General features: G+C 36.5%; 1 protein-coding gene across 1 annotated transcript in view; it reads left to right on the top strand.

Moving 5' to 3' along the window:
- LOC107702414 (attractin-like protein 1) overlaps positions 1–14,929 on the top strand; it is a 101,253-nt gene extending 86,324 nt beyond the window's left edge. The window contains 2 exon segments of the mRNA XM_016504738.1: positions 8,125–8,239; positions 13,795–14,929. Of these exon segments, the coding sequence (XP_016360224.1) occupies positions 8,125–8,239; positions 13,795–13,919 (240 nt within the window). The 3' untranslated portion in view covers positions 13,920–14,929.
- Positions 14,930–17,967: the final 3,038 nt, after the last annotated feature.

The following is a 17,967-nucleotide window of genomic DNA, read 5'->3' as shown; positions in this document are numbered from 1 at the left end:
TACATATACATATACACACACACACACACACATATATATATATATATATATATATATATATATACATATGCACACACATAAACATACACACACACACACACACACACACAATGAAAGCCAATAGGGACCAGTGTTGGTCTGGATACCATTTACTTTTATTGTTCAGACAAAAACCGTTGAAATATTCTTCATTTTGTTTTCTACAGAAGAAAGAAAGTCATACAGGTTTGTAATGACAAGACGGTGAGGGTGAGGGTGAAGTATTAATAGAATTTAGTTTTTGGGGGAACTATTCCTTTCAAGTTTCTTTTTTTATTTTTTGCAAGATTATTTATAGAAAAATGAAGAGATGATGGGCAGAAAAGAAAGAAATGGGGTATAACTATGGGTGTAATAGTATACAAAATTGATGGTTCGGTATGTACTATGGCTATGTCTTTAAATAAAAAAGTCTGTTATCACTGCTACATCTGGCTGCTATTTGCACTGTAGTTTATTGTGCTGTTTTAAAAGTATTTTTAGTCAGAATTATTGTACTCAGTGAAGTCTGTGAAGTTTAACGGAGACTCGCTTAATGTCAGGATGAGCCTTTTTTGCAAAATGAAAATATATGTCTTTCCAGCATTTACAGATATGGACACAACCATAAATATAAGTTATGTGCTGTGGAAAACGTGTCTCTAATGCATTAAACAGCACATGCATCTGACAGGAGCGCAAGCTGCTTTAAACTGTATGCTTATGAATTTGTTTGAAGTGCTTAAGCTTGTCTTATGTTTAGGACAACTCAGATTGTGCCATTTTCCTCTCTGTTCATTTTTAAATGTGTTTGAAGCATTGTATTTTTCTATATATCCATATATAGTTTCTAAATACATTCCACACACACACACACACACACACAGAAGTTCTGTACATGCAGGAGATAAAATAACACCACATTCACTTGGTACACGTGTGTCGAATCAAAAGACATGTACCAACATTTTTTTCAGTACAAATATGTGTACTGTTACACACCTAGACATAACATAGACAAGATTTGAACCTTCCTGCACACCGTCCCGCATGATTTTTGCAATATAATGACAGGACTGCTTCTGTAATCTCTACAATCTCTACAGTCCGTTTGCATCTGTCACAGGTCATGTTTAGGCCACTCTGGCTGTGCGTTAGGCTGGACTGGTCTGGTTTGTGTTGGGCTTGACTGGACTGAAGGAAAAATTGTTGTGCATCGAGGTCAGCAGAAGTGCATTATGAAGCCAATGTGAGGCCGGCCCATTTTAAATGGTGCAGATGACACAGATGCTGCTCTGCCACCATGGCCAGCGCACAACATATGGGCCCGTTAACAGTTTCAGAGTATGATGGATGGAGGCTGTCACCAGGCAACAAAGAGAGGGCCGTTTAAATTATACTGTGTACGTAGCCGTTCATGTGTTTGAGAGTGCTCAATAGTGAGCTCTTATCTACAGACCAGCGCTGTATGCTCCCTGTCACTGTGAATGCTGCTATTAGCCATGCAAATGAGATGCTCCGCAGGCCGTTAAAAGCTGGAGAAACATATAGATGAAGAGGACTGTCCTGTTGCTTTATGGCTTTGTTTGCATTTCCATTTTCATTCTATGCTGCCTAATATTCACAACAGCAGCAGCAGCAGCAGCTTATCGGCTGCATCTTCAGCAGCAGATATTGCGATACATATTTTTAAATGTGTTAAGAGGTGAACAAAACAGAGGAAATTAGAGTTGGGTGGAATAAAGACACCAAAATGAAATAAGGGAAAGAATGTGGTCATAAAAATACTAGATAATCACCAGTTGGCCACATAGAGTGATACAAGGTGGAAAACCAGTGAATGAAATATTTACGGTATAAATACGTTAAACAGACATGTTGGCGAGACAAGACGACATGGCCCATAAAGTGTCTCTCATCAGCCTGTTTGTCTCGGTGTCTAATTTGAATGTGGCTCAGTGGCGCTGAGCTGTTTTCATCAGGTTAGTCAATGCAGGAGAGTGGGATGGTGTTGGACCTCAATTAGTTGTAAATTAGCAGGGCTGTACGAGAGACATCTGTTTTCTGGCTAGTTCATGTCTTTTTATAGCCTTCTTGTTTTCTCCCGAGACAAAACGTGCAAGTCTTTCATGAATGTTCAGTTCTCTGGATTTGTCCCTCCTTTTTCATGTTCAGAGGTGTGTGTTTTTGTAAAATTAAGTTTTAGAGTTTACTTTTTAGGTTTGAGGTTTATTCATGAGCAGGGCTATTGATGTGTATGATCTTGGGCGAAAGCTGAAAGATTTTTGCTTTTTCTGAAGAAAATGTGACACACTATAACTATTTATGAGTTGGTCTGACAACTTTCCCAGAGTATAAACTACTGTTCAAATGTTTGGGGATGGTAAGTTTTGTTTTATTTTGTTCTCCTCATATGGCACAAATTCATAAAATACTGTAAAAGCAGTAATGTTGTGAAATATTAAATAACTGTTTTCTATTTGAATGTTTCTGTGATGCCATGCTGAATTTTCAGCATCATTACTCCAGTCTTCAATGTCACATGATCCTTCAGAAATCATTCTAATATGCTGAGTTGGTGCTCAATAAACATTTCATATTATCAATGAAAACATTTGTGCTGCTTAATATTTTTGTGAAAACCATGATAAATTATTTTCATGATGAATAGAAATCTTTCAACTACTTTAATAATCACTAATTGAATACGTTTCTAAGTATTTTCTTTAAAAATCTTATTGACCTCAAACTTTTGGGATTTTTTTATATGTATTTATAATACCATGGTCTTGCACACACATAGTCTATAGTATTCTCAAAACACCATGATTTGAGCTAGCATTTATGTCTTCAGTGCAAACGGCGCAAGTTATGAATTTATGAAAACCTCTTAAATTACCTTCTCCAGTGCATTTTTGCAGCACGTGTGCTGTAATGTAATCCACTGTAAACCTCAGTTTAGCTTGCTAGTACGACTCTAAACGGTATTGTTATTCATTAACTGCATCATAGCAATGCTTTCTAAATGGCCTGCAATTGGATTACTGTAATCTGTATGGTGCAAGGCTAATGTGAATGAGACTAATATTACTGAATCCGAAACCATAAGGGATGAGAGTAAGTGCATGAAAATAGATTTGTCTGTTCGTTTGGAGTTGTTTTGGGAGGAATAAAGATCTTGTTAAATGGTTTATACGGTTTATACATTGAATACATGGTTCCCACAAACATATAACAGACTAATGAGAACCTTTTAGGGTCATTTTGGTATTATATGATGGATGTTTTATAGGAATTCTATAAATAGGATTCCTCCCTTTGTTGTATAAAGGAGTAATAAAATATGTAATTAATTAATTTATTTATTTCACAATATTCTATTTTATAATAATAACATTTTATTTTGCAATATTTAATTTTTTCCTGTGAGGATTTTTTAAAATATATATATACATTATAGAAAACATATTAAAAGACATGTACAGCAGTACACTCACAGAACAAATGTTAAAAGGAGGCAAATGTTACAAAGCTTTGAGCATGTTTTTCTCTGTCATTGAAGTTAAAAGTACTTAAAAGTGTAAGGAAGTGGTCACCCCTTTGAGCGAGAGTCTATTGTAATGCATGTTTGGGTGTGAAATCGAAATAGATCTTTACATTATTAATAACTACCAAGCTCAGACAATAGCTCTGGCAAGAAATGGATGCGTAGGGTTGAAAATGGAGATATGTAATTAAGTGTGATATTTAACATGAATCACTTAATTGGTGTGTTTTGCTAGAAATAATGAGGTTGGCTGTATCATTCAAAAGCAAGAAGATGCATTTGTGTATAAGGAGCAGAGTGAAGAGTCTTGAGGCTGCTGCGGTTTGTTTTGTCTATCACTTATGATAAATGGGGTGCTAAACCCTTATAGTCTGGCTAGTAGAGCAAACATTTGTATCGACATACATCCTTATGGTTACATTTTACTCCGTGGTGTAAACTTAACCTTGTCCTTAAGATCTAAGTAGCAATAGAAGGATTTATCTCTACAGACTACAGACTGATTTTGATAAAGAAATAGCATGTGGTGTGAGGGAGAGAGAGAATCAAAAGGAAAAACAATGATATTCTGCACACGGAGGAATGAGAGAGCTAGAAGGGAAGCTAGACGCCTCCTGCCACCCCCTGTCACTCAGAAACAATGGCTTTGAACTTTTTAAGTGCAGCACAAGTGGCCTCTTTTCCTCTCAAAGAGACAGATATTGCTCTGATAACAGCCTCTGTCTGCCGGGCTTGATGGACATCACTGTCAGCGCAAGCTTAATTTGACCTTTCACAAGCCCCTCCACGCCTGTGCCATCACGTTCCATGAGTTCTCTCACGAAATGAGAGAAAGCAATGGGCTTAGGCATTCTTTCATTTTAGAACTGAACACATTCGCTGTGATTATATAGGCGAGAAAAAAAAATCTTGCCAGAAAGGTTATGTATTTGGATAATCTTTGGCGTGTATATTTATGCATTTGTTACCTCCTATCTATCTATCTATCTATCTATCTATCTATCTATCGCGTGTATATTTATGCATTTGTTACCTCCTATCTATCTATCTATCTATCTATCTATCTATCTATCTATCTATCTATCTATCTATCTATCTGTCTGTCTGTCTGTCTGTCTGTCTGTCGTTTAAAAGTTTGGGATCAGTAAGATTTTTTATGTTTTCATCAAGGCTGTATCTATTTAATCAAAAAATACAGAAAAAAAAACAAATTTTGTGAAATATTATTGCAATTTAAAATAACAGTTTTTGATTTTAATATCCTTTAAAATATAATTTATTCCTGTGAAGCAAAGCTGAATTTTCAGCACCATAACTCCAGTCTTCAGTGTCACATGATCCTTCAGAAATCATTCTTATATGCTGATTTATAATCAATGTTGGAAACAGTTGTGCTGCTTAATTTTTTTTGGACCTATGATACTTTTTTCAGGATTCTTTGATAAATAAAAAGTTAAAAAGAACACTGTTTATTCAAAATAGAAATTTTGTGTTACAATCTACACTACTATTCAAAAGTTTTTCAGTATTTTTTTTTCTGTTTTCTTTTTAAAGAAATTAATACTTTTAATCAGCAAGGATATCTTAAATGGATAAAAAGTGATAGTAGAGACTTGTTAGATATTGTTAGAAGAGAATTTAAATTTGAATAAATGATGTTATTTTTAACTTTTTATTAACCAAAGAATCAAAGAAAAAGTATCACCGGTTCCAAAAAAATATTAATCAGCACAATAGTTTCAACAATGATAATAAATCAGCATATTAGAATGATTTCTGAACGATCATGTGACACTAAAGACCGAAGTAATGGCTGTTGAAAATTCAGCGCTGTGTCTATATTAAAGTATATTAAAATAGGAAACCAATATTAGAAATTGCAATAATATTTAACAATATTACTGTTTTTTTTTCTGTATTTTTGATCAAATAAATGCAACATTAGAGCTAGAAGGGAAGCTAGACGCCTCCTGCCACCCCCTGTCACTCAGAAACAATGGCTTTGAACTTTTTAAGTGCAGCACAAGTGGCCTCTTTTCCTCTCAAAGAGACAGATATTGCTCTGATAACAGCCTCTGTCTGCCGGGCTTGATGGACATCACTGTCAGCGCAAGCTTAATTTGACCTTTCACAAGCCCCTCCACGCCTGTGCCATCACGTTCCATGAGTTCTCTCACGAAATGAGAGAAAGCAATGGGCTTAGGCATTCTTTCATTTTAGAACTGAACACATTCGCTGTGATTATATAGGCGAGAAAAAAAAATCTTGCCAGAAAGGTTATGTATTTGGATAATCTTTGGCGTGTATATTTATGCATTTGTTACCTCCTATCTATCTATCTATCTATCTATCTATCTATCTATCTATCTATCTATCTATCTATCTATCTGTCTGTCTGTCTGTCTGTCTGTCTGTCGTTTAAAAGTTTGGGATCAGTAAGATTTTTTATGTTTTCATCAAGGCTGTATCTATTTAATCAAAAAATACAGAAAAAAAAACAAATTTTGTGAAATATTATTGCAATTTAAAATAACAGTTTTTGATTTTAATATCCTTTAAAATATAATTTATTCCTGTGAAGCAAAGCTGAATTTTCAGCACCATAACTCCAGTCTTCAGTGTCACATGATCCTTCAGAAATCATTCTTATATGCTGATTTATAATCAATGTTGGAAACAGTTGTGCTGCTTAATTTTTTTTGGACCTATGATACTTTTTTCAGGATTCTTTGATAAATAAAAAGTTAAAAAGAACACTGTTTATTCAAAATAGAAATTTTGTGTTACAATCTACACTACTATTCAAAAGTTTTTCAGTATTTTTTTTTCTGTTTTCTTTTTAAAGAAATTAATACTTTTAATCAGCAAGGATATCTTAAATGGATAAAAAGTGATAGTAGAGACTTGTTAGATATTGTTAGAAGAGAATTTAAATTTGAATAAATGATGTTATTTTTAACTTTTTATTAACCAAAGAATCAAAGAAAAAGTATCACCGGTTCCAAAAAAATATTAATCAGCACAATAGTTTCAACAATGATAATAAATCAGCATATTAGAATGATTTCTGAACGATCATGTGACACTAAAGACCGAAGTAATGGCTGTTGAAAATTCAGCGCTGTGTCTATATTAAAGTATATTAAAATAGGAAACCAATATTAGAAATTGCAATAATATTTCACAATATTACTGTTTTTTCTGTATTTTTGATCAAACAAATACAGCCTTGATGAGCATAAGAGACTCCATTAAAAAACATTAAAAATCTTACTGATCCCAAACTTTTGAACAGCAGTGTATTATGTATATGCCTTTAGCGAGGGGAATAATCAATACATTTTATATAATTTATATTTTATATTATTTTTTTAATTTATATGGCAACAGCTTTTCATCAGGTAAGCACAGCTCACATTTTCTTCAGAAACTATATAGAGTATTTTTAATTTAAGCTGAAAATGGATATAGGCAGAGTTGGTCTGTTTAGTTGTGTGATATGACGCAATAGGACACATTTTAATGATCTGCATATCAGTCCAAAGCCACAGAAAGCTCATTTAAATGTCTGCTGTGTGCTTCAATAATTGCCATAATTATATTGAGGTGGGAAAGGGCCAGATTTGTATTAAACATTCCTGCTTTAGAGAAATGTACCTTAGAGTAACTTTGTTGGTTTGACGGCTGGTGCTTAATTCATATTATAGTCTCGATGAAGACCATTCTTGCCAGAAAATAATAGTTGGCATCTGTTCCCTTTTTTTTTTGTGTCTTTCATTTTTTTTATGCATTTTGGCAACTGAGGTAAGATATTAAAGCTTCATTTTGTGGAGAGCCATTGGCTGCCAAAGTCTGTGATCTTGCAGCGCTCTCTTGGAAGAGCTCTTGAAGAGGCACTCTCTTTAAATGGTGAATAAAGCCACTCTATCGCTGAGTCATTGTGTGTGTGTGGAGGGCCAGAAACGAGAGTGTATTAATGAGCTGAGGGAATCTTAAAAGACAATACTTTTATTCATTGGCAGGGACATTTATGACTCCCTTTGTGATTAAAACACATAAAACAATCGCTAAATCCTTTCAGAAAAGCATTCATATGTATGCGAGTGAACCAGCTCTGAATGATCAATAATGTGACATAAAAGATGACATTTTAAGATCACAATTGCCTGTGGCTTCCTTCCTCCTCATTCCACAATGTTGCATCAGAGACCCGCTCATGCATACTTCTATTCAGGGCAGCATTTATAGGACTGAGAGCTGGTGCTACCACACGACCCGAGCTGGTAGTCAACAACCTCAAATGTCAGATTTTCTCCGCCTGTGCGTGCATGATGTGAACTTTGAAAGTGGCTTGCATTGAGTCTTTGAGTTTCAGGGAGATGATTTGTTACTGAGATTATCACGATGTGAATTTTCCTTTTCTGTCGACGACGTGCGAGAGACATCCTACAATGTCAGCTCACACTGAGTACTGTGACATTTGTGACTGATGGTGTGATGATGTTCAGTAGGAGGCTTGTTATAGATGACACATTTCCTCTCCTCTGATCTCTCCACAGGGACCGCCCAAGCCAGTTGCTGTAGAACCCTGTTCAGGGGGTAAAGCAGCGGTGCTCACAGTGCTAATGTGCCTCCCAAGAGGGGCATCTGGTGTTCCTCCACCCGGCCAGTCAGGTCAGTAATTTTAAAAAGGTGTCCTAAAATGCGTCCCCAATTTACATGTACAGTACCTTGTTTTACCTTGTCTGAAGCTCAAACTGTAGAGCATGGTGCTGGCAACACCAAGGTAACGGGTTCGATTTTTAGGGAATGCATTGCTTGAATGCAATATCAGTCTCTTTGGATAAAAGCATCTGCCAAATGCATAAATGTAAACAGTTTAGCATCTGATACCATAATTGTACCATAGTGCACCACCTTTTTTGTTCACAGATTATAGGAAAATTAAGGTAGAAGCATTATGCAGACACAAATACATAATAACCTGATAATATAATAATCTGTTTTTGTGGCCAGAAGTGCTTGTCAGTTGAAATAAACTAAGTGGTTCATTGTTCTGAAATTCTTGGATATACCAGTATTAAATATCAGGTGAACACCGATTTTGACGCTGTGGCTAATATCAAAATTCTTTACTCTTTTGTCTAAATAAATTCAAAATGAAACACTAAAGCTGCAAGTGAATGCTACAAATTAATTTAGGCATCACAGTATTATAATGTACACTACAGTATGAAAAATGGATATTAATTTTAAAATTTGTAATCTTGAAAAAGATTGCATTTAACAGTGGCACATTATTAAATAAATAAATTAATTGCTAGATTATCAGTGTTTTGAAGATTAAATTTTAAGGGAGTGTTACAAAAATACATTTTATAATTCATATTAAATGAATTATTAAATTATTAGTGTTTTTGTAGATTAAATTTTGAGCGTTACACCAAAGGTAATGTAAATGTAAAAAACAAAGAAATGATAATGCACAAATAAATAACAAATATTGACCAATACCCATGGCTCGAATTGAGGGGGGATGGCATCCACCTGGTTGAAAAAAATGACAAAAAGCATCCCCTCAGTAAAACCACCATCCCCCCTTATCATCCCCTTTGAATTAATAATGTGTATTATGTAAAATTTATCATGCAAATTAAATATTAAAATCCTCTACTTAAGATAATTCATGAATAACAGTGATTGGCCAATCAGAACTCAGTACTGTAACAAGCTGCGCACAAGCTGAAGCAGGTTTTTGTCATTTTTCACGCAAAATGGTTCAAGCGCAACTTTTGAAGTTCTTTAAAAAGAAGACAACAGAAAAGGTATGATTTTTCCTTGATTAGAATTTAAAGACATTCCCGTCATAATGTTATTGTGCTGTATGTGTGACTGTGAGGGATTGAGAGACGATAGGAGAGCTGGCATTATTGAGTCATCAACTTTGCAAAAGCCAAACAAAAACGTCTTGAGAGTCAAAAAGCATTCACTGCGTGAAGAAGCCTATTAGAATACAGTTAAAATATCCTTATAATTCAAGCAATTAAAGAAAAATTACCCATGTATGAGTTTTTATGTTTTTTATATTCATTGGACAAGCAATGTAATTTTCTGAATATCAGTACATGTGAGAGCACAAATGTGCATAGTAGTAACACAGTGTTTCGTTCTTTGAATGAATCAATTTTTGAACGAACCGAGTGAGCCAGTGATTCAACAGCCCATTCAGATGGACTCTTGGGCTGCGTTTCCCAAAAGCATCGTAAGTCTAAGTACATCGTAGACACGTTGCCACAAATGGAGCTGGCTTACGATGCTTTTGGGAAACGCAGCCCTGTTTAGTTTCTAATTGAATCAGCTGTTTTGAACGAATCATTTGATTTGAATGATTCAATAAATCATTTATTGAAACAGGGACTTGATGCCACCTACTGGCGGTTTTATTGTCATTATTATTTATCCATGACAGGCCTAAACCAGCCAAGGTTTCAGCACAAAAACACATTTAGCAAAATATTGTTATATCGATATCAATATTTCTGGCCCCAAAAGGGAAAAAAGCTTATAAATAATAGTTAATTTAATGAGGCTAATTTTTCTTTAAATAAAAGCCTTTTTAAAAAAATTCAACAAATTTTGTAATCATTATCTAAAATTAGCTAAAGAACCCACATACCCCCACCCCTGAAAAAGAAATTGACCACACCATCCCCCTGAAATATTTTTAAAATTTGGCCACTGCCAATACCAATATAGTTAAATATACAGGTGCATCTCAATAAATTAGAATGTGTGAGCCAAAATCATCACAATTAAAAGAACCAAAGACTTAAACTACTTCAGTCTGTGTGCATTGAATTTATTTAATACACGAGTTTCACAGTTTGAGTTGAATTACTGAAATAAATGAACTTTTCCACGACATTCTAATTTATTGAGATGCACCTGTATATAAATGTATATCCCAATTGTTACTGCATGTCCTTTTGTGATTTACCTCCATGTGGGCTTGGTAAGTTTATCCCTAGCATAAAATTTGACTGAAATGTACAACTCTGACATGGTACAGGCAGCTTTTTCACCGAATTAACATGCCCGCTGCTCACTTATTATGTTGCAGTCTGGTTCATTCCCCATGTGGGAATTAATTTAATGCAGGAAGTCAGAGAAGTTCTCCAGCATTCCCCTGGTGGTCTGATGTAAGTTTGTCTGTGACTGTAGGTCATATCCTCTTACACCACTATGGCTTACCCCAGTCTGTATGTCTCCTGCCTATAGCCTGAATAAAAAAGATCTAGTCTGTTACAGCTTATTAGACCAAGAAAATCTGAGGAGACATTGTACCTCTCAGTGTCCTTGACTTTGAGACGAGGGATTGTCTTGTTCCTGTGAGCACCAAACACAGCCTCTACAAATGTACAAACAAAAAATAATCGATTCAATAATGATGGTGTCCAGTTTCTGTCTTTTTTCCCCATCTTTGTCTTTCACCTTCAACTGACAGCACCTTTTCAGAGACCTCATACTGACATATCACACACGCATATATTTAGACAGCAGTGCTTTTAAAGCCATGTCAGCTCGAGGTCTGTCTCATAGACCTCTCTCTGTCTGGCTTTAAGAGCTACAGAGTGATAAGACTGGGCTAAATAAAAACCTTTTACCCCCTCCTCTTCTCAGCACACCTGTCAGTCAACATGCTGCTTTATGGGACCTTGTCCCTTTAAGCTTGACTTCCTCCCCAGGAACTTGACTGATCTGGAGGAAAAAAACAACAACTTTTGTTTCAGTAAAGCTTCTCTAATAGCTTCTCGTTTGTTTGACGAGCACAAAATAGAGGCAACAAATAACAGCACATAACAAAAACAACAACTGATATGCACAAAAAAAGAGCATTTTGGTGATACTTAAAGGAGGTTGGATCTGTCGAGACAGAGCTTTGTAATTTCATGACACTGAAAACTTTAGAGTGGCTGCTTGCTGGGCTGTTGAAGTTCGTCATGAGCACATTTGGAGAGAGGTACATCAGATATAGAGTGAGAAATAAAAGGAGAAAGAGGCTGAGGGGGAAAAATGCTGAGACTCTTCTGAATCAACAAAGAATATTTTTGGAGAGAAGCACAGAAGCTTTGTGCACAGATGTAGTTTGTCGTCAAAGAGCTTTGTTTTTGTTCGTCTTTTTGGAAGTTTCACAGCAGGATGGATGTGTAGGTGTTTGTCTGCTAGGATAAAGCGGTGCATCACCTTCACAAAGCAGATCAATCTGTGTTTGACTGATGTAGGAGCTTGGAGCAGAGCAGCTGTCACCCTGCTCTGTCTGCACGTCTACCTGGTATGATGTGAGTATGATCCTAAAAGCGTGGTACCTTTTTTTTTTTAATGAAACAGCCTCCCACTCGACTTAGCGCTGGGACACGATAATGAACTCAGCCAGCAGACAGCCGCTGATCGCTTCTAACCGTATTGATTATATTCACAGATCCTACGAGATTTCCACGGTGCCGAAGGTCTCTCTCGTTCCGCGGCTGGCTAACAAAATCATCTGCATGTTTATTCATTATATGCATGTGTGATCAAATAAGTGACCTTCTTTCCTTCTCATTAGGATTTCAGTGGGAAAGCGTGCACGTCCGGCCTTATATAACATGGAATCATTTTAGCTAAGCAATGTAAAGAAAAAATGTGGAGATATGTGCTTGTAGTATTTTATTTTATAATTTATAATTTTATTTTATCTATGCTGGTAGTATTTTATTTTATTTTATAATTTGTAATTTTATTTTATCTATGCTGGTAGTATTTTATAAAATAAAATAAAATACTACAAGCACATATCTCCACATTTTTTCTTTACATTGCTTAGCCAAAATGATTCCGTTTAAAATAAAATAAAAATAAATTAAATTAAAAATAAAATACTACAAGCACACATCTCCACATTTTTTTTACATCACTTAGCCAAAATGATTCCATGTTATGTAAAATAAAATAATAAAATATAAAATACAATAAAATAAAATAAAATACTACAAGCACATATTTCTGCATTTTTCCTTCCGTTGCTTATCCAAAATGATTCCATGTTTAAAATAAAACTAAATAAAAAAAACTACAATAAAATAAAACATTGCCGATAAGTATATGTTGGTGATCATTTCTTTATGTTTTGAGTTTTGACATCTGAAATCCAAGAATTTCAAAAGTCATTTTAGCAGCTCAGTACAAACTGTAGAATGCAAATTTTTCCACTGTAAAAGATATTTTTGAGTTCTGAAAGCTCTTTTATTCCACAATCCTCACGATCTGACCTATTAAAAAAAAAAGCAGCATTTTTTTTTTTTTGTTATACACTGCTGACCCATCATTACTGGCTCACATCCAATCCTTTTTGACCTGAATGGTGAGTAGTTTAAGTTCATGCAAAACCAGCTCTAAAAGCACTCTGGTAGTAAGCGTACACCGCGCGCTTCAATCCCGAGGACTGTTCTGTTGACAGACGTGTAGTTTTCACATTCCTCCCTGCAGCCCAGGTGTGTTGGGTAATAAATCGATGTAGGGCAGTGTGTAACTGTCTGAGGCTCAGGTTGTTCTTGGATGTAAATCCTCTTTGCCTGAACGCTTGAAGCTCCGGCTTCACACTGATGTGCTGAATTCAATTCCTTTTGCCCTGGCCTGTCTGAGTAATGAATTGTTCCCCTCCGATAATTGTATTGCTTCAATAGAAGGGAGGGAGCAGTGCCAGACTAGCACAGAAGTGACCGTTGTGTTTGTAGGATGATTTGTGAGATGCTGCTTTGAAAAATGGCTTTGGGGTTGCGGCCATGGTTTTGACCACAGCAGTCAGTGACAGAATCCTGGCGCGAAACATAGGGTGCTGGGAGTTAAGCTCATTTCAAACCCCCATCCTAGAATGAGAGAAAAGTGGCTACAGAATAGGAGAAAGGAATGCTCCATGAAACCAATGACCTTGGTGATGAACAAGGCGTAGTTTCCAAGTCTTCCAAGGCATGTGTGGAAACCTCTTTATGCATGAACAGTCAGGAATCCCTCTTTAAAATGAACGAGCTAACTGTTGTTCTTTTGAAAGAGATAGCTTTGTTACCATTGTCCCTTTTTTAAATAACTTTGCTTTGACATGTAAATGAAGCATTTTTGCTTTTGAATGCTCTCTGCGAGTCTGCACTGCTCCTCTCTGACCCTCGGCTTGCTTTGTTGTGTGTTGTCTGCAGGTATAGCCATCGCCAGCGCTCTTATCGACACGTCCCAGCAGAAGCCCATGGACTTCAAAGAGAAAAGCCAAGGCTTGAAGAACCGCAAAGCTCTGCCTCCCACTCACCAGGGCACCTGTGTTTGAATCATCTGCGGCCTCGGTGGGCTGTCCTTTACCAGAGCGACCTCCTCTCTTGTGCTGCTTCAGGCAGACGGCGGCCTAGAGTGGCCCCATGTGATGGGATTATTTAGGCGACAGAGTGCCCTCTATTTCCACTCCACATTCACTTTATCTCTCCACGTCAATTGAACATCGTAAATAGATCTCGTCCGTTTCAAACGACCTTGCCGTCACCACCTGCTCAAGCTCAGACATTACAAGTTAGACTCCATCCGAAACAATCGACAGGCTTCTTCTTGATTCATCCGACTCTTGGCGCCGTTGAGCCCTCATTTCTGTCTTCTCAAGGCCTTCTGAACATTGAGGGTCTCTCCCATCAGCTTTACACCTTGCACAGATGTGCCTCTAGCATGGTTTGTACATTTTGGACCAGAGTGTCTTGCTAAGCCAGAAGTAGCGTTCTGGTAGTCTCGGGATGGTCGCCGGGTTTGTGTACGGGTTGCTCACCTATTTGTATGCTCGCCAACTAGACTTGTGTTTTTGCTCAATTTTTAGCTCTTTCGACATTTTATTTAAGAGATGGACTATAGAAATTTTTGCCATGGTGTGGAAGCTGTCTGTCATGTAAGCTAATGACGTTCTGCTGCTGGTAGCTTCATGCTTGGTAAACTCGTGTTAGGAATGGATCACATCGTTTTTAGCTAGATAGGTTTCACACATTTCATACTTATGCTCTTCTTGTGAAGACTTTGCATGAACCACTAACACTATGCTTGAAAATTTTAAACAGTTTGTGGGTTACGTGTCACACGAAGAATGTCTTCATGTCTTGAAATATCGCACACCGTTAGCTGCACCGTAATATAGAGGGGAGTCAGCTGGTACGGGTGAAACCGAGTATCAGTTGTAAATCACAGAGATAATTCAGACTCTAGTCTGGGATAGACTCTAGGGATGAAATCGCACCTCGCTGAACTGACAAACCTGGAGAATTTACGCCAGAAGCTGCATCGCAGGAAATGCTAGGGAACTCTAGGAAAACCGTTGATCTTCTTTATTTTTATTGTCGTTTTGCAGCGGTACAGATTTAAATGAGCAATGACTCATAACTTTGCAGTAACGATTTATCTCTTTATAATTAACTTTTGTATTCTTCAGTTTCACATATTGTGAATGTCAACAGAGGAAGATGATTTTGAGGAGACCAGCAGGTGAGAGTGTATTTAGACTGTTCATACACTCAAGGACTGAGTCCTTTCAGAGCAGGTTTACCAGGATTCACCATACAACTGGATCTTCTGAATCTCAATTCTCTAACACATCTCCAGGACCGAGCCTGAGTCCTCCGTTGGTAAAACAGGATGTCCGAGGGACTTATTTTCCTCTCTGTGGCAACAGCAAAAAGTGTACAGCATCCTAATCATCACTCGTTTGCTTTAGATGGACTTGAACATGTGAATCTAATGTGAATCGCTCTTTTTCTCTTTATGTAGCTACTTCAATGTTTTCGTTTGTATTTTTTGCTGGTTTTAATAAAGGCTATTAAAAGGTCAATAGGTATTTTAGGGCCACCCTCTGTACATGATGATGATGAGGAATAATTATGTCTTTTACAATGTTTGTGAAAAAAAGAAAAAGAAATGTTGAATTGTTTTTGTAACTAATTGATTCCTGTGTAATACCTCTGTGATTTGATTCTTAGGTCACTCATGTTACTAACTCAACTCATGTTGGTATCTATTTTTAAGGTTAGATGTAAACTGAAGCTGCTCATCTAGATTATTCTGGGCATTTTTGAACTTAGTTTTCAGGTCATGATGTGTTAGGAACTTAGTTTCTGAGCTATTTTTTATCTTGAAGTAAGAGATTGTCACGCAGGATTTCTACAGACTGATTACACAGGAATCATCTCACTGTATCTGAGAAAAAAACAGATTCATTCATCCCTCAGTGCATATCATTAATCTTCATTGTATTTTAAAGATGAATGGAAAAATAAAACACTTGAATATTCAGAAGTTCATGGATCATTCCAGTGCCTATGAATATGAAGAGCTCGTCTCAAATCAATCATTTGCTGTTAACAAATACTCCAATGTTAAAATGACTTAAAATGGTTGAATAAGATACACCAAAAATGTACAAATGGATAGATTTATAATCCAGTTACTGTGTGTCCTTTAGGTGTAAAACCAGTTATCGGCTTAATCAGTAAAATAAATGTGTAGTTATAATATTATCCTTGCCGATCAAGACAATGTAATGTATTTGAAAGAATTTTAATTTCATTCCAGAACAACCCCTATTAGTCTCAGAACTGCTGAGGCAAGAAGACCTGCCTGTGAAGGGTTTACCTGCTAAAACATAGTCAACTGTTTTTGGGAGGCTGATCTGACCTGAGTCTGTTATCTCTGACATGCAATATATCTGTTTTCTGTAATACGGTTTAAGTGGCCCATTTGTTTTTTACCACAGTCAAGGGGTGTTAGGCAGCGATGTGAAGTGGATTGCCTAAAACCCACAGCTTTGAGTGCCTTTGCTTTCATAAAATGACAACAACAGCAATACGATAAAAATGCCAATGTTCAATTGATACAATTTATCTATCAAATTCATTAGCCTAGATGTAGGTTTTTTTGCCATTGCCAAGCAACATAATCCTAGAGAGAGCAGCTTGGCACATTAATACAAAATGCAACTAATGTGCAGTCACAGTGTTTGTGTATAGTTCTGATCTTGGATTTTGATTGGTCAATACCACATTACACATCTGATAAAATCCTCAAGATAGTAACAATTATGATGCAAAATACCTTGTAGTCATATCACTGCAAGGCTCCCATATGTAGGCTAGGTTGTAGTTTTTTTTTGTACAGCAATGTTCTATTATTCTAAGGACCGGTAAGACGCCACCTGTTTGCTTAATAATATACCATTTTGATTAACAAATATATTGATATATTCACAATATAGCACCAGTGTTGATATTACACATCTGCAAACTAGTCAGAGTGAGACCATAGGCATTTGTCTAGCTGTCGCAATCTTTTTTCCCAATAAAACATTTGGTGCAGCGCATCGAGTCTTTTGACCAATCAGAATCAAGACTAGGGCATCATCCTCTTCTTTTCTCATTGGGCAACTTATCGCGGTTTTAAACAATGCGGAGGTAAGTTTGCTGTCAACGATGTAATGCTTTTAAATTAACCGAACCATAGATAACTAATGGCTAAAATAATGTCAACTTGCGAAATCAATGTTTTCTGTCATTAAATCAAGTAAGTTTGTCGTGATACATTTTTCCTAATGTTATCCCATCGAACTTCTCCCAACCTATTGGTCGGCTTGTTAGCACCTAAGCTAACGTCAATGTCAGTTCAGAATTAATCAGAATATGTTTGTTGAATTTAAGGCTAACTTCCACTGCATCCTTATTTCTATCTGATTTTAATGTCTGTCATTGTCGAGAGTTTACAAACGAACAATGAAACAAGACCTACTTAAGTGTGAAGTGTTAACACAGTCAGTGTTGTTTGCTAATGTGGTGAATTTAGCCTATGTCAAAGTAGTGAAGCATTTTAATTAGTGCTGTGTTCAAAATGTCGATACGACGATGTATCGTCACAGAGATCTGACGATAGGAGTATCGATACAGCTGGCCCTGTATCGATATTGTGGCACGTGTGCAGCAGTGGACCACGCTTAATTTGTTTTTACAAATTTTACAATGTTTAAAATTGAGTAGAAAAGTAAAAGGTTTCTAAAAAATAATGAATAGAGCATATATAGGCTACAACAAGGTTTTAATCTGGCCGCATAGGAACACAACTGGGTTGCCTGATATAAAGAGACGTAATCCCCAAAACAGAGCTTCCCACTTGCGCAATACGGACATTTCTGCTAAATGTGCTACTTATCTTTGTCAACCTGGCAACCCTGTGCACACGCGCTCTCTCTCCACTGTGGATAAACGCGCTTGCTTTCTGGAAACAGCGGTTAGCTTGCAGTTTAGCGATCTCCACTTCAATATTCTATTCTCAGAAAAGTGTAATTCATCAACTGTTCATTTACG

This window comes from Sinocyclocheilus anshuiensis, unplaced genomic scaffold, assembly GCF_001515605.1.
Source record: "Sinocyclocheilus anshuiensis isolate Anshui unplaced genomic scaffold, SAMN03320099.WGS_v1.1 scaffold190, whole genome shotgun sequence".
Classification (NCBI taxonomy): domain Eukaryota; kingdom Metazoa; phylum Chordata; class Actinopteri; order Cypriniformes; family Cyprinidae; genus Sinocyclocheilus; species Sinocyclocheilus anshuiensis.
Note: the sequence above shows the minus strand (reverse complement) of the source record. Positions and strands in the feature narration are given on the sequence as shown.